The sequence below is a fragment of the Rhinatrema bivittatum genome, chromosome 1 (genome assembly GCF_901001135.1).
Source record: "Rhinatrema bivittatum chromosome 1, aRhiBiv1.1, whole genome shotgun sequence".
Classification (NCBI taxonomy): Eukaryota; Metazoa; Chordata; class Amphibia; order Gymnophiona; family Rhinatrematidae; genus Rhinatrema; species Rhinatrema bivittatum.
In genome coordinates, this window is record NC_042615.1 from 83,886,889 (window position 1) to 83,909,299 (window position 22,411).

The 22,411-nt window shown below is 44.2% G+C and overlaps 1 protein-coding gene across 1 annotated transcript in view; it reads right to left on the bottom strand.

The window, feature by feature from the left end:
* The window catches only part of LOC115092804 (testican-3-like), a 678,739-nt gene that overhangs the window by 655,038 nt on the left and 1,290 nt on the right, over positions 1-22,411 (bottom strand). Inside the window, exon 2 of the mRNA XM_029604134.1 lies at positions 15,017-15,184. Within this exon, the coding sequence (XP_029459994.1) occupies positions 15,017-15,184 (168 nt within the window). The remainder of the gene's footprint in view (positions 1-15,016; positions 15,185-22,411) is intronic.

Here is a 22,411-nt window from a genome sequence, read left to right on the forward strand (position 1 = left end):
GCTTATCTGGGGGCAAGAGGAGGGCAGAAGACATATTTCCATTTTTTTGAGGGAGGTTTTTGGGGGTATGTTTTTTTTTTTCAGTTTATTAAATGAAAGAAATATATAAAAAAAAAAAAACCACCCACATTAAAAATGAAAATAATAAGCCCCAAAATAAAAATCTTGGCCTTGCTCATCTCCAGTGGTTGAACCTCTTAACATAGTAATGATGGCAGAAAAGGACCAAATGGTTCATCCAGGCTGCCCAGCAAAAAAAGGCATAGTGTAGATTGATTGCAGCCAAGGAAATGATCCCACAGCCACTCCTCTATTTAATATAAGGATGTGCCTCTAATGAATTCAAGGTAGAATTACTGAAGGTAATTAAACTGAGTTCTACTGAATATGTAGGGTTAAATTTTAAGAGACATTTAGTTTTGAATAAAAGAAGGACTAGGGGGCATTCCATGAAGTTAGCAAGTAGCACATTTAAGACTAATCGGAGAAAATTCTTTTTCACTAAACACACAATAAAGCTCTGGAATTTGTTACCAGAGGATGTGGTTAGTGCAGTTAGTGTAACTGGGTTCAAAAAAGGTTTGGATGAGTTCTTGGAGAAGTCCATTAACGGCTATTAATCAAGTTTACTTAGGGAATAGCCACTGCTATTAATTGCATCAGTAACATGGGATCTTCTTAGTGTTTGGATAATTGCCAGGTTCTTGTGGCCTGGTTTGGCCTCTTTTGGAAAAAGGGATGCTGGGCTTGATGGACCCTTGGTCTGACCCAGCATGGCAATTTCTTATGTTCATTAATGGTAACAATTCCTCATGTTGGAGCCGATGTAATAAGGTACGTTGAAGCTGCCGCGGGTTTGTGCGCGCCTCTACCTGCATTTATATGTGCATTTTCGTACACAAATCAGTATACGGGGATCTAATAAGGTTTTTGTGCACGGGAAAAAAGTGCATACTTATGTACCCATGGTTTTTCCTTCACAAATGCATGCTAGCAGCATGCAAAAGAGGTGATTAGCTAATCATAAGCAATGCAGGAAGTCGTACTAATGCTAGTGCGGGTTTTTTAATGCAGGTTTTTTACTGCCACAGTCAGGGAATGAGTTAAGTGTCAGCACTGTCTAAGGGGGCCTATGTCAGTGTCCGAGCATCCTGAAAACCACCTAGCAGAGCTCCTATCTCGGCATCTGAGTGGCCAGCATTGCTAGGAACTTTTCTCAGTGCCTGATCATATAGATTCACAACCAACTAAGCGCCTAGCTCAGCGCCTTAGTGGCAACATTTGCTAGGTGCCTTTCTGGGCACCAGAGCATCCATATTCACTCCCGTCTGTGCCTATGTCAGCACCCGAGCATCCAGATTGGTGGCCAACTGAGCACCTATCTTGCTGCTATGCCAGCGTCCATGAAAATATTTGCCATGTTTTCTGCAGCACAGATATTTGAAATTTTAAAAATACTTTCCAGGGTCATACTTTTACCTTTCGATCACTCGCTTTTATATGCGAATTTGTGGCATGGGTTTAAGCAGGAATGCAGCTGCCTATTACATGAGTGCTTACCGCAATTAGGTATGCACATTTCTCTGTATTTGCATGGATTTCTGCACGCAAATCATTTCTATAATTTATTTTGTTTACATCCTGCAGAAGCAGCATCTTCAGCCGTGCATTGCGATCAAAACCCGGTCATAATTACCGCCTGTTTTGTCGTGGGTCTTATTACATCGGCCCCATTGTTTCAAATGACAGTGCAAAACGTGCATTGGCAATGTGAACATATTTTTTGAAAATGTGTATATACAAATAGTTTTCTCCCTTGATCAAGTCACATATCATGGAATGCTTCTTTTTACTAAATATTTATTCAGGCAGATTTAACAATGCTTTCTGATGTTACAAGGTCATTAATTCTGTTCTGAAGGGACCAGTTTCATTCATAATGTCACTTATTTGCAAAATAATACTGGTCAACAAGGTTTTTCATAGTAATCTTAAACTGAAGTATGACTATAGTTTCCTGCATCCATTATTTCTCTGGAGGGCCACTTTTGGCAATAAACTGTTATCACTATGCCAACAGTGATCTAAAAATGTTTGCTTGTCCCATACCTATAGGATTTCTGAAAATCTAAATCTGGAAAAAAAAAAAAAAAGTCAAATCATAGCTCACAGATAACAGCCATCAGCAATCAAGTGGCAGGTATCTATGTGATTTTGAGATTGTTTTTCAGGAGCTCGGGGGTCAGTGCTATTGGAGGTACAAACCATACATTTGGTACATTTGCACAGGGCAATAACTCTAGAGGGAGCAAACATTAGTCATCAGGTCCTGACAGCCACAGAATCTAAGAGCTGTCAGTGCTTACTTCATCTTCACACCCATCATGTGCGTAATTATACAGCCATGACAAATACTGTTTTTCACTACAGTTTTGTTTATTTTTCTATTTTATGCTTTATAATATTCTTAAGTTACTTGGGGCCTGATTCACTAAGGCATTTCTCCCATTCTGCGTCTATGGGAAAATGCCTCAATGAACCAGGCCCTTGATTTGCTTTATATTACATCTCTTGAAAGGAACCTGACTTAATAGCTTTTAATTCTTTATTGCTACCAGGACTTAGAGGTCAAAGTTAGGTTATCCCTGGAAAGGGCAAAAGGCAGAAAAGTAATAATTGTTAAACACATGGACTCAGCCAACTAGAGTCATTGTAGCAGGGCTCCTATTAAGTCTCCCCTCTCTCTTTTAAATCACCCCCTAATCTTTTCTTTTACTTTATTTCCTAACTGGAACATATTTAGTGGCTTCCCAGAATATCTGATGCATTAAAGTGTCCCTCTTCTGCTGCTATTGCAATAACCTTGTAAAAGAAAAACACTGTTTGTCAGAGCCAACAAACCTGGGTTGGCAGGTTTTTGCTGCTCAAAAACCTGCCAACCCAGGAGTAAAGGGAGACCAGGGGAGAGGAATCCACAATGAAAGGAAGGTAGGGCAGATGATTGCAATAAAGTAGGGAAGACAAGATGGACACATGGAAGAGAAGGGAACCAGAGGGGCCTCGAGGCAAGGAAGAAAGAGAGGGCATGATGGATGGATAGCAGGCTAGGAGAGAGTAAGAGATAAGAGAAAGATGGCTGCCACAGAGGAAGGGCCGAGATAGTATGGTGGAAGAAAACAAATGGGGATAGATTGGTAAAAGTAGAAGAGGTACAAAGAGAGATATGATGTGATGATGGTGGAAGGAAGCAAAGAAAATAGATGGGGAGAAAGGAAATGGAAGTGGAAAGGGATTGCTAGAGAAAGGAGGAGAGTCATAGAAACAAAATTAACATGGAAAGAAAACAATGGGAAAGGAGTGAGAAGGCAGTAGGTAAAAGCAGAGGAGAGAGCACATTAGGATGTAGGAAAAAAGACAAAATATGTTAAAATGATTTATTTAGAGATTTAACATGCCTTTTCGTTGAAGTTACATTCAGGTACAGGAGGTATTTTCCTGCTCCAAAGGGTTTACACTATAAGAGATCATTTGAGAGTAAAGCTGTGTTAAGGTTTTACAGTGCAGTAAACAGTGTTTACCACTGGTAATTGCCTTAATGCAGCGATAACTGCATTTTACAACTTCCCCAGCTGGCCTCCCGAAGTTACTGTTGTCTTTAACCAGGGCAACTTTGACCTGTTCCAGCTCATCCTGTTGCAACAAGTATCCACCCTGGTACGATATTCTTGAATAGCCCCCGCCTGCAACTGCGAGACAGAGTCTTCCGAAAAATTGCAAAGATGTAATACAACCAAAAGGGTTACCCTCTATGATATTCATCTGGTGCCACAGCTTGGTGTTGGAAACTTGCTCGGTGGCCACGCTCCCATCCCAGGCATAGCCGCAGCCATAGGTGAAAATGGCAATCTATCCTTGACCCCTGAAGCTCCTCTTCCGTTGTTGCTTTTCCCCCTTCTTTGCACATTTCTTGATCCTCCAGAGCGCTTGGCCCCTACCAGAATGAAAGCTGTTCCAGGACTGGCTACTGCTTCTTGCATACCAAGCCTCTCTCGCATCCCATAAGGAACTTATTTATCAGTTTTATCAACCGCTTCCATGATTTTCTTAGAGGGAGGGGGGGGGGGGGTCATGTAATAAGACCCATGTTGAAATTGACGCTATTTTTCCTTGCGTAGCAACCAGCACAGAAAACCCACCAGTATGCGGAAACCTGCATTGATATGTATCACGGTGAAAGTCTCTCTCTTTCAAGACAATTAGTGGTCTTGGGCCTTCCTCTAAATGACCTTTTGTAGCCTGTTCTCTCTCTCTCCCACCTTCCACCATGCTGCCACGCTGTAACATTTTTCCTATTTGGCTGATTCGAGAAATGTACCGTAGCATCAGAAAAAAGTGAACGTAATCCGTAATTACACCAGAACTGCATGTACACACACACCCACACCAATGCCAGCAATGAGAAAAATGGTCTGACAGGCACCTTAATTTAACTCCTGCCCTGACCCAGGCACTAAAAAACAAACAATTAAAAAAAACCCAACTAGCCATTTTCCCTGCTAGCGCAGCTCCCTGCATAGGCCGTGAATGGATAATTGCCTCCTTTACATGCACTTATGCATACCTATTGCGGTTTTTAGTGCGGATTTGCATGCGTGCATTGGAAAATGCACGCAATTACCCACACAAAAAAACATGGCAGGTTGAGCAAGGCCAACTTTGGTTGCCCAAAGTGGTGTATAAAGTGAACATCAATTCAATACATGAGAGAAGCCTCAACCCAGCATGCCTGAAGCTCTGTAAAAGGAACAGCAATAGTTCTAGGGGACAGCAAAGGGCAGCTTGGGGCCCTAGTAGTGGATCACTAGCTTCAGGGCTGGAGGAAAAGTCATGGTCCAGTTCTTCCCCCCTGCACCAATGGCAGATTAACAGCTTCAGCACTCCCCTAACTCCAGGAGACTGCTTCAAAGCTGTCAGCTGGTCCAACTACCAGAGATGGTGCCGCTTTGGGATAGGACTTAGGCTTGAAATGCCACTGCACTGTCGTGGCTCAAAGAAAAACACAGAGAGAGCAGCTACTAGAGCTCCCCTGCCCCCAAAGGATTTAGATATCATCTTAAGATACTGGCTTTATCCATCCAAAGCCAGAAGAGCGAGGCCACGCTTCATCGAGATCTGTGCCATGAAGGAAAGGCTAAAGACTGTCCAGGTACTGAAAGGTGCTTCAGGATCTGGAAAACTTTGTTCAGAGTTGCTGGCATGCCTCTTCAGTAAATGTGCTTACTGAGGTTCCTCTGACTCCCTTACATACATTTCTAATTAAAATGTGAACATTTGTAAGATCTAGTTACTACAGCACCAATCGTATTTGTTTATAAGATCTCTTCCTTTCCTCTATCATGTGTTTCCTCAAAAAAAGTGTAAATGAGAACAGGAAGAAAGCAAGAAGAAGTGAGCACTCATAATGCCTAGTTTCTTACTTCCTTCTTATTATCAAAATACTTAATGACAGTGTGCTTTTTTGTTTTTACCTATCTGAGATTTCAACTGAACTGAATTTCTTTCCTCCGTGTTGGGGCACTGAGGGAATAGGAAATAATGTGTGCTGAGTGCAATTGAGTTCTCTATGTGGGGAACACATGAGGGAGGACAGACATACAGACATTATTATCTCATAAAGCCAGTTTCCCTGTAGGAAATTAGGTTGAAACAAGATTTGCAGTGCTACTGAATCACACTGCATGAGACAGTAGTGACTCATTTACATACTCCATGCTAGGAGTCCTAGGACAAATGATGAAATGTCCTACTCTATACCTGATCATTAACAATAGTACTGAAGGGATTTACAAAGTCATCTTAAATTATTGACATGCAGCATCATTGATGTGTAACCCTTTGCCAGGGTAACTGCTTGCTGGACTATAGGGTTTTTTAATTAGTTGGTTTATGGTGGGTGAATTTTAAGCATGTGATGGGGCAAAAGTCTGAATGATGCTGACTGATGCTGTTTTGAAAATGATGGAAACAGGTTTGGAGCCCAGGGGGGGTGCTCCCGGCTCCAATGGATAACCAGGACCATTCAGGAAATGGGCCAGGAGGGAGGGGGCAGTTGGAAGGGGGTACAGAGAGGTGGGGGATTAAAAATGGGAGTTAGAGGAATGGGCAGGACCAGGCTCAGACTCTTTAAACTTTTTATTTCTTATTTACACTACTTTGACCACCTCAAGGGGCAGTTGGGGGGGATAGAATATCTTAATAGACCCCCCCCTCCCCAGGAATTTTAGCTCAGCTGGGCAGGCAGCATGCAAACTAGGCTGCCTGCATTGCTCCTTTTAAGGAGATCCCTGGGAATATTGGAATGTGCCTTAGCATCCCGATGCTCCTGAAGAAAGTTAGTTGCACCTCTTGAGGTGCAGATTATAAATTTGTGAATTACTAGCTGTACCCGGCCACGCGTTGCCGTGGCTCAGTCTGGTTTAATTTCACAATGCGCATTAGCTCTGCTCCGGCTGTCCCAACTCTCTCCCCCCCTTCCCCGGTGGTGGATGGACTGGCTCGGCAACTCTTTTACCCTTTCCTCCTCCTGTGTGTAACTGTCCGGCAGTCCCTACTCCCTCCCCCCTTCCCCAGCGGCGGAGGAACGGGCTGAGCCGTTTCCGGAGCAGCGACTCGTCTGCCCTTTTCTCCTCCCCTCTGTGACACCCAGCATGTAGCGCAGAGCTCAATAGTCCGTACATGCGCGGGACAGCTGCTCTACTGCGCATTTGCGGTCCATCGGTCAGAGCCCATTTATATTGTAGATAGCGTGTGTTGCTTTTACGTCCAACAGATGGCGCTGTTTTTCCCAAAAAGCATGTTTTTACCTGTCACAGGTGTGACATCTATATAATATAGGTATATAAAAACACGCGCGTATTCGAATGCAACGTTGTGTCAAAATTTCAAAGCAATCGGTGAAGAACATTTGGAGATTTAAGATTTTGAACAAACGAACATTTACATTTTTATTTATATAGAAGATAAGCAGCTTTTGAATTTTTGATGCAAACCATGTTATTTTATTAGCATATTTTTTTATTACTAGTAATAAACACATTTGCATGCAAATCAGCTCTTTTTAATATCCACATTGTGCCAGATTTTTAGATTGGGCGATATCATGCGGTATTTATTTATTTATTTATTTTTAGATTTTTATATACCGGTGTTCCTATATGAAATAAAGATCACATCGGTTTACATTGAAACAGAACATGAAAATTGCCAAAAGGCATTACATAGAACAAGGTTATGAAACTTGGAACAGTGTACATAAGTTTGACAGGTCTTATTTATTTTTAGTATGGTAGGAGTTAGAATTTGGATTTCTTAATTTCCCCTGTAATTATTTGATATCTCCAGGAGAAATGTTAAAATACTATTTTTTGAACATCTTGAAGATTGCCCATGAAAAGCTTCCTGTTGTCTCCATGCCCTAGTATATGCCTGGCTTGATTTGTCAGGGGCAGGAGGAAGGGGGTTTGGATGTCATGGCCTCGTCTGATAATTTGAATTTAATTAAAATGTTAGCAACATTTAATGGAGGAGGAGTAGCCTCGTGGTTAGAACAGCTGCCATTACACAAGGGAGACCAGCATTCAAATCCCACTGCCACAAGACACTTTACCCTTTGTTGTCTCAGGTACAAACTTCCAGGGCCATTTATCATTTTGCATTAGGGTGACTCCTTCAGTGCTGACAAATGTGCTCTTCGTACCTCTGATTGTGTACGTAAACCCCATCCCAAACTCCACACAGAGTCGAAAGTACCTTCTCTAACAGTGGTATAAATAGAGAGTGAGATATTGATTTTTATATAGTGTCTCTCTCTCTCTCTCAATATTTCACCATAATGCCCCCCCCCCCACAGTGTATTAAAATAGCACAGGTGCAATAAATTTATCGCACCTTGTGAAACTTTCCTAAGCGATGCAGGATCAAGGAAATGTTTTTATCCCTTTTTTTTTTAATCGCAGGTGCTATTTTCACTATAGCATTTTGAATTTTAATAAATCCAGGGGTTAGATGGCCCTTTGCCCTTACCATGTGACAGGGTATCCGTGCCATTGGCCGGCCCCTGTCACATGGAGGGAGCACTGGATGGCCAGCGCCAACTTTAAAAATGGCCGGCCAATGGCACGGATACCCTGTCACATGGTAAGGGCAAAGGGCCATCGGCGCCATTTTGATTAGAGGCAGCCGACGGCCTGGGAGCGGGAGATCGCTCCCGGGACCCATTTTACAGGACCACCAGGTACCTGTAAAATGTTTTGGTTTGTTTTTTTTTTTTGGGGTGGGGGGTCGGGAGGGGGGGGGGGAAGCAAAGGGATTAGTTTTAAAGGGTCGGGGTGGGTTCAGGGGTTATTTTTGTGTGCTGTTTTTCCCGCCCTCCCCCAAAACAATAAGAGAACCCCACGATCAATATCTTGGGGTTTTCCTATCATTTTGGGGGAGCCCCCGATTTCTGACGATTTTGAAAATATCGACAATATTTTCAATCGTCTGAAGCCCGATTCACATCCCTATTAGATTGTAAGCCCCCTGGGATAGGAGAATATCTACAGTTCAGAAATGTAATCCACTTTGAAGTGTCAAGTAGCAGAATACAAAAATCAGATAAAGAAATATTGAGAAGACTTTGAATAGAGCTACCCTTACTGCAACTTTTCTGTAGGACTTGGACAGAGACTCAATTTTGAAATTATTTTTTTCATTATAGATTTATTGTCCACCAATTGGAAATGCATCAGTGCGTTCAGATTTCCTGCCAACCACAGTGGCCACACACAAGAAATTATTAGACTTGCACTCACAGGCACATTCTTTGGGGGCTTCTTTTTTATGTGAATTTTCAATATAAGTGTATTTTTAAATAAGCATAGTTTTGTTGACTCAGATCAGTTATGGTTATTTTTAAAAGAAGTCTCTTGTGACTATGGCTGATAATGCTATAGCTATGAATGAAGGATGTGAAACAACTGGAATTGGTGATAACTGATTATGCAAAAGGCATTTTCTTTACTTAATAAAAATAAATAAATAAAAGGAAAAATTATTACTCCCCACCTCTCGTTTGTGGACTTGAATTGGATACCTTTTCCAATAAATAAATTGCCTATTGATGTGTGTTATTTGTTAGTGTAATGGGGACGTCCTAAATTGCCTAATTTTTGGGTGAATAATTCTTTTGGATTTTTTGGGTAACTTAACAAAAATAAAATTAAACACACAAAAAAAATAGATACCATCTACTAAAGTAGTTGCATAATACCTCTTATTGCAGTGATCGGCCATAAGTGGGGAATCCCAAACTGCTGATGACCATGCAAATCTCCTTCCACGGTTTTTCCTTTGCCACTGTGGACTCTTTACCATGGAATATGGAGTAGTTCTTCAGGATCTGCTCAAGGTGGTTATTCTCTTTACTGATTTGGATGTTATTGGTGCTTCCTACACTGAGGGCTGTTTGTGCTGCCACTTCATCCAGTTGTTCAGGATGAGGAAGCTAGGGGGTCACTTCTAGATATATAGAAATATAATACATTTTTACATAGGATTTAAAGCCCAAAATAATGTTTTCAGGTATATCCAGCAGTACAGCCATTTCCTGCTATGAATCTTTACATAGAACCTTAAGCAATAAATTGCAGAAATATCCAGTGGGTAAGGGAACAATATATGAGCAGTGAGATAGATCCAAATTGTGTTGCTTTAAAATGTCATACCAAAAGACAGCAGAATGTGAGGCACTAACAAAAGGACCGAGACCAGACAGAGCTTAGCACATTACAGGAAAATGAACTAACCACAGATATAAATTACCATTGATCTTTTTCTGAATAGGTCATGATGACCAAATAAGGTCAGACACTGAACTGAGGCAATCAAAACTTGACCATGCATTCTAACATAGCCAGGTGTTCCCCAGATACAGAAGAACCAATCATTTATCTTGAAGGTCTGGTCAAAAGATGTCAATGGACTTGCTCCTCACAATCAAAGGTCAGCCACTCATGAACCAGGTACCTATGACAGTTCCATCCACAATTACTGCATACAAACCCACCAGCACAGAAATTCAAACCAGGAAGATTGCAACAGGAAGTGGTGAGAATCAAATAAATTGCAATGGGTCCAGTCAGCATATCATTGGTCAATGACTTCTGAAAAAGCTACACTACAGATGATATAAATTTTAGATGGGAGTTACATATTTCTGTTGAGGGAAAACTAACCAACCTCACAGGGTAGCAATGAGGACTTGAGTTTTCTAATAAAATTTTGGCGTGACTTCCTATTATGTCTTAAATTGTGTTTGTGACTCAAAATAAGTGTTCTAGATTTGTGATTGCTAATCCCTATGGATAATTCAAACACTACTATGTGATCTTCTATGCTTCTTTCTACTCCCTACCTTGAAACCTTCTCCTCCACCCTCCCATCACATTCCACAACCTGCCAGCAGCACTATCTACCAGTGGCTTGGACAGCCAGATCTTTAAACTTCTCCTTAGGGATTGGTGTTTCCTCAAATATGTCATGGCTTGGTCAAAATCATGTTTCTATTAATAGTAAAAAGAACAGAGGCAGGTGGCACCTTATAGACTAACCAATTTATTGAAGTGTGAACTTTTGTGAACATTTGAGAAGAATCCACATCAGAGCTATCGAGCACTCTGTTCCTCAAAAGCTCATGTCTCAATAAATTGGTTAGTCTACAAGGTGCCACCTGCCTGTTATTTTTGCTATACCAGACTGACACAGCTATCCTTCTAAAGATTTTCTATTACTAGGTAATAGATACTTTGGGGGTTTTTTAAGTATGCTACCTTTCATTAATGTGGTAAAAATATTGCACAATATTTTTTGCATTTCATTAGCTTAATACCTAATATAATGTTTGTCTTCCCCCCACCACACATGATAATTTTGGTAACTCACCCATAACAACTAACCAAAATTATAATATGTAAAAAACTGGCTGCTAGGCAGCATCTTGCCAGCAGGGGTCCTTAATGAGCCGCTTGGACCTGCTCTAGCCTCTGCCTTGAAGTCTGTATGATGCAACAAGGCCAGCCCTATAAAACCCTCCCTCACAGCTTACTCTCCACCTCAGCATGGAATCTCATCTCTTCCGTTGGCTCCTTGACTACCTACTCTTTGCTTAGTATAATTGTTCTGGTTCCTTGCCATGCCTTTCCTCTGTCTAGACCTTCCAATGTCCTCTCTTGCCTGAGTACTCCTAGCCTTGTCCTTTTTGGGCCTTTCAGTGGCCTTCCTTTTCTGTGTGTTCCTTGTCTTGCCTAGGCCTCCCTGGGGCCTTTCTTGCCTTTGTGTTCCTACCTTGTTCCTTCTTCTTTTGAGGCTTCTCAGTGGCCATCTGTGCTTCTTGCCCTACTCTTGCATTATCTGGGTCTTCCTGTGGCCCTTCTTAACAGTGTATCCCAGCTTACCCTTGCCCTGTGTTTCGGCTTCCCAGTGGCCCTCCTTGTCTGTGTGTTTCTTGCCTGTGTGTTCCCAGCCTTGCTCTTGTTCTCTGTTAGGCCTCCCAGCGATTTTTCTCACTAATGTGTTCCTAGCTTGCCTTTGTCCTATGGTTGGGCCACCCAGTGCCTTCCTTGCCTGTGCATTCCTAGATATGGTTCTGTCCAGTCTTGTCTATGTGTTTCCCTTGTGCCATTTGTTGTTGTTCCTACATTGTCTAGTCCTTATTTGCTTGTGGTCTTACATTGCCCTGTGCTTACCTGTCTGCCCCTTTCTTGTTGGTGCACACCCTGTTTGTGGTCAGTATGGCCGGGGTACCTTCTTGTCCCTTGCCTCTCACTGCCTGCCTTTTCCCAGCGGGTGTCCTCTCCCTGATCCTGTGCACTTCCCTATATAAGACCTGCCAGCCACCAGCAACAGAGGAAATGGGTATTTGATTAGACAGAATACCTCAAGCCTGATCTGCCTGCTCTTGACTCCTGTTTCAGCCTCCTAGGGGGTATCATCAAATTGGACAGGACAACTGTGACAATATATTTTAGTGCATGTATCCCTTAAAGTCTTAAGGCAGAAGAAAGAAGAGATCATAAGATAAAAGGAGGGACAAACTAATTTATCAGAAGACCCTCCTCAAATCTCAACTAAGAGAGAAACAAATATAAATGCCTTAACATGTGTGTATCTATTAATTTGTTTATATAGTTGTTTCACCTAAAAATGCATAAGTACTTCTCTGTCACAACAGTTACATTTAAAAGCCTCTCTGAAACAATAATCCCTACTTTTTTACAGAGTAAATTATCTAACCAGTAGCCACAGTATTTTATACTAATGGATGGTCAAGAGACTGATATCAGAGAGCACTTTATTTTAATAGCTTTGCTAGACAACTACTCATGGAAGACAGGTCACTTTCTACTTAAAATATTTGTCCTTTGATCTAAAATACTAAGTTTGACTTGATGATCTACAAAAAGTTATTTTGCCATTATATTTTATGACATCTGATTACAGTGATCACAAATAATTAAAAACATGGGTTTCTGAGAGAACATGAATTCAGCATTAATAGGGCTCATATTTATTTTTTAATCTGCAATTCAAAATACTTATGTTGGTTCAGACCATCTCGGCTATCCATGGTGAAGCAGAGGACTGCTACAGCAATGGAAAATCAAGTATGTAATTTATCTAAATCTGAACACCAGAAGAGCAATCAATAAAAACTAGAGAAATATAAATAATGCAAAATATTAGAGACAATACCAGTTAGCATTAATAACACAAAACAAGCATATGAAGAACTAGCTAAATGTCACTCAATAGTGACTGCAAATAAAATCTATCATGATCCAAGAAACTACAGGGCAAGAACAACTGAAGATGTTTTTAGGTGTGGGGATGCCAGAACAAAACTGAAGTAGGGTCTACAAGATTGCAGTTAGAATTTTAAAAAATGGGCAGACCAGATGGGATCTATGGCCATTCTCTGCAGTTATATTCTCTCTCTGTTTTTATTGAAAAAATATTTATAACTGAAAATGGTTTTGCTGATGTGTATATACAGATGTTCAGTTTTTTTTAAATAAATCTACCATTAGTGTGCCATCTGACCCCTCCTGATACTAACTGGGTATTCAGACGTGCAGTAAAAGTATTAACTTTCCACATATAGGTATTCACAAAAACATTGGGATGTTTCTGTTAGAAGTAAATGGATTTGCATAATTTCAAATTAGTCAAATGCAGTGACAAACTTACCCAAGTCTTTGCTATGAAATATAACAAGAGCTCCAAAAAGCAAGATGTGTAAGCCTTCTGCTTCAAAACATGGGATTTCAAATGTTAATTTTGTGTGTGGATGTGGGACTAACAGAAATAAGAATGATGCTTTAAACATCAAAACTGATTCTTCAAATTATTTCTGCAATCAAAACCTAACAGATAAGATTAAATTGCCATTTCATTTTGTATAAGGACTTTATGTAACTAGAACTGTGATCAGCTCAGTAAACTGCCTGCCTTATTTAATCCAGGTGTAACTCTGCTTTCTAGTGTTTTCGTGGGACAAGCAAGCAATTCACATTGGTCCTAATGGTCTGCACCCAAAGCTACATAAATTTAATCCAAGGCTATCACTTGTAAAATATTTAACAAAAGGTTATATAACCAATCGATCTATACTTTAGTACACCTATTTCTCTTTTTTTCACAGCAATTTATGTAACCTGCACAAAGTAAACAATTGCCTTACTTTCTGCATAGTAATGCAACCACAACAGCATATTCATATATTTGGAACTAGGTGATCTTCTGCAGTGATCAATGATAAAAAAAAGTCAGGGTACTGTGACTGCTGCCATTCCACTAAAGAACTATCCCCCTACTCTTAGAGAGAAATGCATTCCTTCCATTTATTCAAGTCATGATCTTGTGACAACATTTTGATTTGCACTTGCAGTGATATGAGAAGTTCAGGCTGATTTGTTTCCATTGCTTGCCACTGAATAATTCCCAACACCTTTCTGTGAATCTTGCAAACCGCAGTCCTGAGGGTCACAATTAGTGCACAGCTGCAGAAAACTGGGTATGTGTCTTGCCTATGCCACCAGTGTGAGAGAGTGAGCTGTAGTAATCCATGTGGGGTTCTTTTCCTCCAGGGCTGCAAAAACAGCTTGAATGCATTTTTTTCCCTTTGGCAGGTCCTTTAAAAGGCATCGCACTCTAGAAAGATTCCAGTTTTCTGCAGAACCAATACGGCAACTAGGACTGCATGCAGGTTAGAAACAAACAATGAGATGACCCAAATACCCCTAAATGGCTATTTACATACATTTCCTTTCTCAACAGGAAGCTTTCTCTAACATTCTAATGGCAATCAAATACGTCTCTTCTAGCCAAGTCCAATTTAATCCCTCCACCAAAGCAACACATAGTTATTGGATATTATTTGTTTCTAGTAAATACATACAAACTATAGGGGATATATGGTCAAATGGATCGAAAGCACACCTATGAAAGAGAGTACTTTCAGATCATTCAGCAACTGGCAATAATTTTCAGCTCAACTATTCCCTAATTGAAAAAAAAGAAAAAAAAAAAGAATCAATTTACAACCTTGCTTCGCCTGATCTCCCCCTTTTTTTTTTTTTTTTGGTGCAGCTTAAGTTTTCAGTGATCCATTAGAATGAGATCGATCTTTTATTACTTCATAATAATACGCTGGAAATGCATCTGAGCTTACTAGCACACTGCCAAGATAGTGCAGACGGGAATACAAAGTTGAGAATTTCAAGCATCCCTAGCTGATCTGAAAGTGCTTCTGGTGGGGTGAAAAAAAAAGTGCTCATGAACCAGGAAATCCGTACGAATGATCAAAGACGAGGAGTATTAGGAGAGTGTCTTCTCCTCTAACTTTTACTTGAGAGAGAAAGGGAAGGGATAAAATACAAACCCCCCCCCCCCCCCGGTAATAAAATCGGGAAGCACTTACATCTCGGAATTTGTTCCACTGCCCGACTTCCTTGTCGTACTGTGATATAGTGGTAAGCCATTGTTTGTCATCCAGAAAATTTCCTCCGTCCGATCTGCCCGTAGCCGCTACCAGCGCCTGACTGCAGGCTACGGCACAGGCACACAGCAAAGCTCCCACCTTCATCATCTGCGGGAGATGGAAAGGGAACAAGAGCTAAGCACGGTGGATAAACGCAAGCTGGAGTAGCCCTCCTTAAAGATATATCGGGCTGGATTTTAAAAAATGGGGGGGGGGGAGGAGAGGGGGAGCGGAAGACGTGGAAAGTGGTGATGTGCATGGAGGGGAGGGGAGGGGAGCCGGAACATCACCTTGCCGTAAGCCCTCACTAGGTGCTCCTCCCAGCGGCTGGAGAGGCGGCTCGACACTGCGCGCTCTCCGCTCGCCTCTTTCCCTGTGGCCAGTGCGCGCCCCCTCCACCGAGCCTGCTCAGGAGGAATGTGCGCGATTGCTGAGGCTGAGGAGCGAGAGAGCACGCGAATCGAGAGGTACCTGCCTCCCTCCCCCCTTCCACACGCTCACAATAGTGCGAGATGCTGTGTAAGCGAATGTCTCTGCGTCAGACCTGAAGCTCAGCTGCCTCAATGAATGCAGGCGTATAACAAGTACAGGGCTATTGCTTTCGGCTTCCCGTCCAGCTTGCTATTTGCTATTCAAGGGGGTCCCAGCCTAGAGGTGGGGGACTCCTGGGGAGAGGAACAATAGAGGGTGGAAAAAGGCCCTAAAGGGCAGGTGCAGGAGAGGTGGTGGCGGCAATCAGCATCCGCCAGGGCCAGTTGGTCAGCAGAGTTAAGGGGTAGAGGTGAAAGAGAAGGAGATAAAAGGGAGCCGACAGGAGAAGAGCAACCAGTTAGCAGCACCCACTGGGCAGAAGAAAGGAGACAGCAAAACTCAAGCATGAGAGAGGAAGGGAGCCAGCAGAAAACTTTGATGTGCCAGAGGTACAGCTGGGGATCCTGGTTGTTGCAATGTTTAAGAGGAACGAGGAGTCTGAGACTCTCCGTCCAGCACCACCAAGGAGAGCTGAAGGACAGTGTGCCAACCTTGTCCAGAGCAGGGGAAACAGGAGAGGAGACTGCTTCACAGTGCAGCAGATGCTTAGCAACTGGATATCAGGTACATGGGGGTAGCCTATAAAGTAATCTTTCTCATTAAGAAACAAACTAAGGGTAGAAGGTGATATTATATTAGCACACAGTAGCACTGTAGTATAAACCAGACAGAGTGTGTTTTTAAGTTACCACTTGAAGTTACAGTTTCAGTAAATGGCAGTGGTGTGGTAAAGTCTGTGATGGAATAAAAAGAAAGTAGAAAAAGAAGCACAGGACAGAAAGGAGAGAGATTCAGAGAGGTGGCATAGGTTGGCAAGGAATCAGATAGAGATGCACTCAGAAGAGGAATTAGTGAGGGACCACTTAAGATTTGGACAGGTGCAGAGCAGTGAATGACCGGTTAGAGATTCAGTCAGACGAGCAGAAGCAAGGGATCCAAGAGACATTCAGACAGAGACAGAGCGGAGAGGAACAACAGAGAGAGGTAGACAGATGCAAAACAGCAGGGGCCTGAGAGAGATGCAGGTTGCATCAAGGATGTGACACAATGATCGAAGCCTGCTAGGTGGCGGCACAGAGGGACCCTGCTGGGCCAGAGAACAAGTGGACTGTAGGAAAAGAGAATGCGAGTATGAGGTGTGCATTTGCACGTGCACACATCAACACATACAGACTGGGGGGGGGGGGATGCTGGTGAGCCTTGTTAATGGCAAAGTTTTATAAACAAGATAAGCAGATCAATTTGTTTAATTTATGAGCAAAGATGTGCATGAATTAGTAGGGAACTGTGGCAACATGTGGAATAGACTGCCAACTAGTCAGAAGCAGTAAACTGGATAAACTTGATTTGCTGCTTGTAAAAATGGGCAGTGTAAAGGTTGCCTTGCCTCCCCCCCCCCCTCCTCCCACTTCCAACATACGGCGCAATTGCAATGACTTCATTCGAAAAGCAGATTTTATTGGTTGGATAAAATTGGCCGCAGCCCATAAGCATTGAATAAACGGCAATTAGCAAGCATAACTATAACATCATTGTTACTATACACAACTGCATAACTGATCATAACAAAGATAGTGACTAGCGATGGCCCCCCCCAACGCTTCTAAAAGTTGAAGGTATGAAAATCAGCTGAGGCGGGTGCACACCCCTTGGCCATATAAGCCGCGGAGTTGTCCTTTGACCCCTGGCCATTGAAGCCATAGCGTCCGTCGACCCGACCGTGGAAGTTGGGAACGTTTGTTCTAATCGCCTCGCTTCAGCATCTCTTGCTTCTTTCCTCTCGGCCGTTGAAGCGTCGAGGGACTGCGCTGGCTCTGCTAGGCCGCTTGACCAGTCCGAACCGCCTGTTGGACTCTCCTAAATGCGGGGGGGGGGGGGGGTTGTTGCTTGTGCCAGTCACCATGCCAAGGTTCCCCGGTAGCGGAACTGCTTACCGTGGACCCCCCACCCAACCGGGCTGCGGCCAACAGGTGTACAACCGCTTGAATACTATCTTGTAGGTCGGAGTTGAAAATATCCCAACCTATGTCCGATAGATGTACCCCGCCATGCCGAAACATCCCTGGGCTTTCGTCTATCAATTCATGCGTCACAGACAAACCGTCAATGGTACTCATGAATTTAGCCATCCATCTGTTGATCTTTTTCCTGGCATTTTCCACTGCTGCATGAGATCTTTCCCCCCTCCAAACTCTGCGAGGGGTGATGCAGGACCATACAATCACCAACTGCGGGAACATGTTATGCAATACCAGGAGGTCTTTTTGCATTTTTTGTGTGAGGGCTATGCTCTTGGTCCGAGGCATATCATTGCCACCCAGGTGTATGACGAGGGCTGTAGGCGTAACTGGATTGCTATTGCGCAGTTCCAAAACAGTCTGTAATAGTTGGTCCCATACCATCCCTGAAATTCCTCTCCAAATCAATACCATTCGCTGCTTTGCCATCCCTAGATGCTCCCCTGTCGGGCGCTGCTGGGCCCGCTTATGTGCCCAACGCACATAAGAGTGCCCGATGATCCATGCGAATGACAGCCTCCCACAATGGTCTGCGCATAAGAAGAGAAGAAAAAGATGTGAAGCGGTGGATGTACAATGATCATGGCTGCCCCTTAACCGCAAAGTAACCCGGTGGCCTCACATATGATCTAAATCTCCCTGACCCCCATCTGCCAATGGCCATGACTTCACTGTCTTGCAGACCCAGGCCGGCTGCTGCCTTCGCCGCTCCTATGCGGAAGGAGTGCGACGAGTAGCCCACCGTGCTCATACCCAGGGATGTTAACGCCAAATGCAATACCTGAGCAAACTGGTATCTAGTCAGAGGTAACCCAGACAAAAGCACCAACAGAGGGCCTCCGCATGTTGAACGCCGAATCTGCAAGTATGATCTCGTGCAGCGAACAGGGCACGTGGTCTCCCCCTGCCATTCGTGGAGGGTGATATATGCTCCCACTCCCAGCTGGTCTGTTTTGGACCTAGGGATGCGCAGGATCAATTTTTTCCCTTCCAGCTTTGTATCCTCCCATTGCAGGCATGCTGTCGAAGGTCCGTGCTTAGCGTCAGCTGCCAGCTCACTAACTCTCAGGGCTGCATAAAAAGCCAGGGAGAATGCACATTTGAATAAAAGTGATTCCACTTCATTGCTACAAACGTCTGCCAGGCATTTGAGTATATTCCTGAGGATCTGGATGGTAATGGGTTTTCTGCTGTCCCTTCCCGGGGGGCTCTCCCTGGCCCAACCCAACATGGCTCTTTTAATAGGAAATAATGCGGAGCAACTGGGAAACCCCTGAAGCCTAGAGAAAAAGGAAATGCCAGCTAGGCGATTTGCTACCGCTGTCCTGGACTTTCCTTGTCTCTTGCAATGCATTACAAATGCCAGCAACGTGGAAACAGGCAATGGCCACTATTTCTTCAAGGGATTCCTTCCCCAGGAATCTCAGTATCTCCTGAAGCGCCAGGAGATAGCTCTTATGAGTGTTCACAGACAAAGACCCCAGGATCATGTTCCAAAGTTCGGGGGGCCAAGTAGCCACACCGCCTTGGGTATGGGAGTTGGGGAACAGTCTGCCATCGGCGCTAGTCTGTGGAATGTCGAGAACTGTAAGCGGGAGAGAGAGTCAGCAATGTTATTTATTCTACCTGGGACGTGGACTGCTCTAAATATGATATGGAAAAGCAAGCACGTTAGCACCAAATGCCGGATGAGGGCATTTGATTCAAAAGTGCGTGCAGACAGAGCATTAATGACTTGCACCGCAGCCATGTTATCGGATCTGAAAATTATGTGAGATCCTACAAGGGACTCCTCGCAGATGACAAGGGCAACCCCAATTGGGAATAATTCAAGGAAGGTTAGATCTTTGGTGACTTTGTGCTGGTGCCACGATTGCAGCTCCCTGGAAATAAATCCCAAAACCAACACCTCCTGCCGCATCTGTGAATAATTCTAGCTCACTGTTATGCCTTGGGGGGTCCTGCCAAAAAGCTACGCCATTAAATTCTGTTAGAAAGGTCTCCCACACCAGCAGGTCACTCTTAATTGCCCTGGAGACCCTTATACGGTGGTGTTTTTTCCGAACCCCCGCTGTAGCAAGTGATAACCTGCGTAAAAAGGCCCTGCTCATAGGAATTACTCTTGACACAAAGGTAAGCAATCCGATCAATGACTGGAACTGCCTCAAGGTGGCTTTCCTGAGGCTGCGCATCTCCAAGATTGTCTCCCTGAGTTTAAAATTTTTTTCCAGTAGGTAACCTAGACTGCTGGGCCTGGGCATCCAGTTCGATACCGAGGAAGGTAATTGTGGTAGCTGGACTTCTGTTTTTTCTTGTGCTAAGGGGATGCCAAAACGCCTGGCCACCTCTTGAGCGATGGCCAGTAGGTTATGGCAGTCGGCACTGTCCCTCCCTACCAATAGGAAATCATCAAGGTAGTATACTATTTGCTTTCTCTCCGACTGCTGTTCGATTACCCAATGCAAGAAGGAACTAAACAATTCAAACAATGCACAGGAAATTGAACAGCCCATTGGAATGCAGCGGACAAAATAATACTGCCCCTTGAATTGAAAACCCAAAAGGTGGAAGGAGTCTGGGTGCACTGGCAGAAGGCGGAATGCTATGTCCACCTTAGCCATGTGCACGCAGGGCCCTGCATCTTTGATCAGCTGGATTGCAGAGTCGAAGGAGGAGTATGACACCGCACACAAATGGGGGTCGATTTGGTCGTTAACCGAATTACCCGGCGGGAAAGACAGGTTGTGTATGAGCCGGAAATGGCCTGGCTCTTTCTTGGGTACCATGCCCAGAGGAGATATTACTAGATTTGGAAAAAAGGTGGATAAGGGAACGGGCCAGCTATCCTACCTAGCGCCAATTCCGCTTGAACTTTTTTATTCGCCTTCTCCTCATGCATCGCCAGTGATCATGCATTGCTCAGAGGGGCAGTCTAACGCTAAAGGGGGTATAGATTGAATAGGGATTCGGAAGCCATACAGGAAACCAGCATAAATTTGCTCCGCTTCAGTTTGGTAGGGATAGCGATCCAGCCACGGGCGCATTGCCTCAACGCGGACCGGGGTTGGGGCTCGCGAAATCAGGCGAGCGTCCCACCTGCTGCTGCGGAAACTGCCTTTGATCCCTGGAGGTACGGCACTGAGCGGCTGGGTGGGAGCCAAAACCGCATGTGGAGCAAGTGTGCCTGAACTTGCAATTTTTCCATGTGCAGTGGCCAGCATTGAACTGCCTGCATGTGTCCCGCCTCCCCAAACCTTGAAAGGAAAATCTATCCCTTTGATATAGGCCCCTCTCCCTCGGATGACTGTATGATGTACCCGCTCTCTCCGCCCATGAGGACTTCTGTAGGGTCATCTCATCTAGCCAAAGGTCAATCAACCTGTGTTGCCAAGAGATGGCGGGGTTATGGGCCATGCTTTTCCTAAAACGAATGTCATAATTAAGCCAGGCCCACCCTCCCCTCCTTTGTGCTGTCAAGATGGTGTCCATGTATCTTATGAGAAAGGGAGCATGTGCAGGCTCATGTTCCACAATCACGGACATAAAAATATGGAAAGCCCTGGTCCAATTTTGGAGGTTCTTGGCAACCTTTGGCCTCTTATCTTTCGCCTCAGTGGATCCCCCTTTTTCGGGTTCCTCTTCCATATCCGTAACAAGGAGGGAAAATATGTCAATGTACTCCCTCTTCAATATTTTGTCTTTTATTGTGTCTGGCACACTGTGAGCTAAGGACGTAACCCCACATAAAACCTCATTCCCCAACTGCTGTGTTGGAATTTGCACCGCCGAATTAGCAGTGTGTAAAAGAGGATTTATATCTACAGGCGGCAAAGTCGGTTGAACTGGGGCTGGCAGAGTGTTGGCTGGTATAGCGGGTGAGGCTGGCATACCTTGAGTGGCCAGCATACTCTGTAGCCTCCCTGATTCAGTAACCGTTTGCCCACTGATCTCTGGCACGGTTACCGGATTAGCACCCTAGACATCAGCAGCCGAATTGCCTTGGCTCACATTCCTCTTTCTTTTAAGAGAATGGAATAGAGAGCAAAGCGACTTGGCTAACACTCTCTCAGTATCACTGCAATCTGATGATGATAAAGGGTTGCAAGTCTGGGGCTTACCTCGTCCCAAGTCACGTGAAGTGGTCCCAGTGCTAGCAGCCGTAGAAGCTGTAGCCAGTGAGCCGAGGGCAGTACCAGAACCCGATGTCGGCGTGGGAGCCCCATCGCCACCGTGGGGCCCGGCCGCAATCGTTTTCAGGCCCGCCGGGCGCTTTCTCTTTCCGACTAATGCCCCTGCTTGCTGTGGTCTGGTGCTCCTCTTGCGAGAAGCTGCCGAACTCCTTGGAATAAAGGAGATCAATGTGGAATCTTGCTGAGGCTCGTCGCTTGGTGGGCACTCCTGAGACGGAGAGGGAAACTCTGACATGCGCTGCCTAAGCCAATCTGTGCCATGCGTGGCAGCATGCTCCTTAACCTCCAACAGCAACAGGTCTAAGTCACTTATAGCTGTAACTGCAGGAATGGGTGTTGCTGCTGTTACATTGGGAGGAGTTGTAGCGGAGTGTGATGATGGATTGGAAGTACCCATTTGCTTCTGACGTTTTCCCTTCCTTACGGTCTTCCTGCTAGGCCTTGAATTTTGGGGCTTGGAACTTCAATCAGACCCACTGCTGACCCGTCTGCCTCAAGGGGGGGCTGATGCTGCGTCGCGGACTCAGCTGCGGTCGATGACCACTGGCTCGCTGTCGCCATTCTGTACTGGTAAATACTGTATTACAAAGTCACAA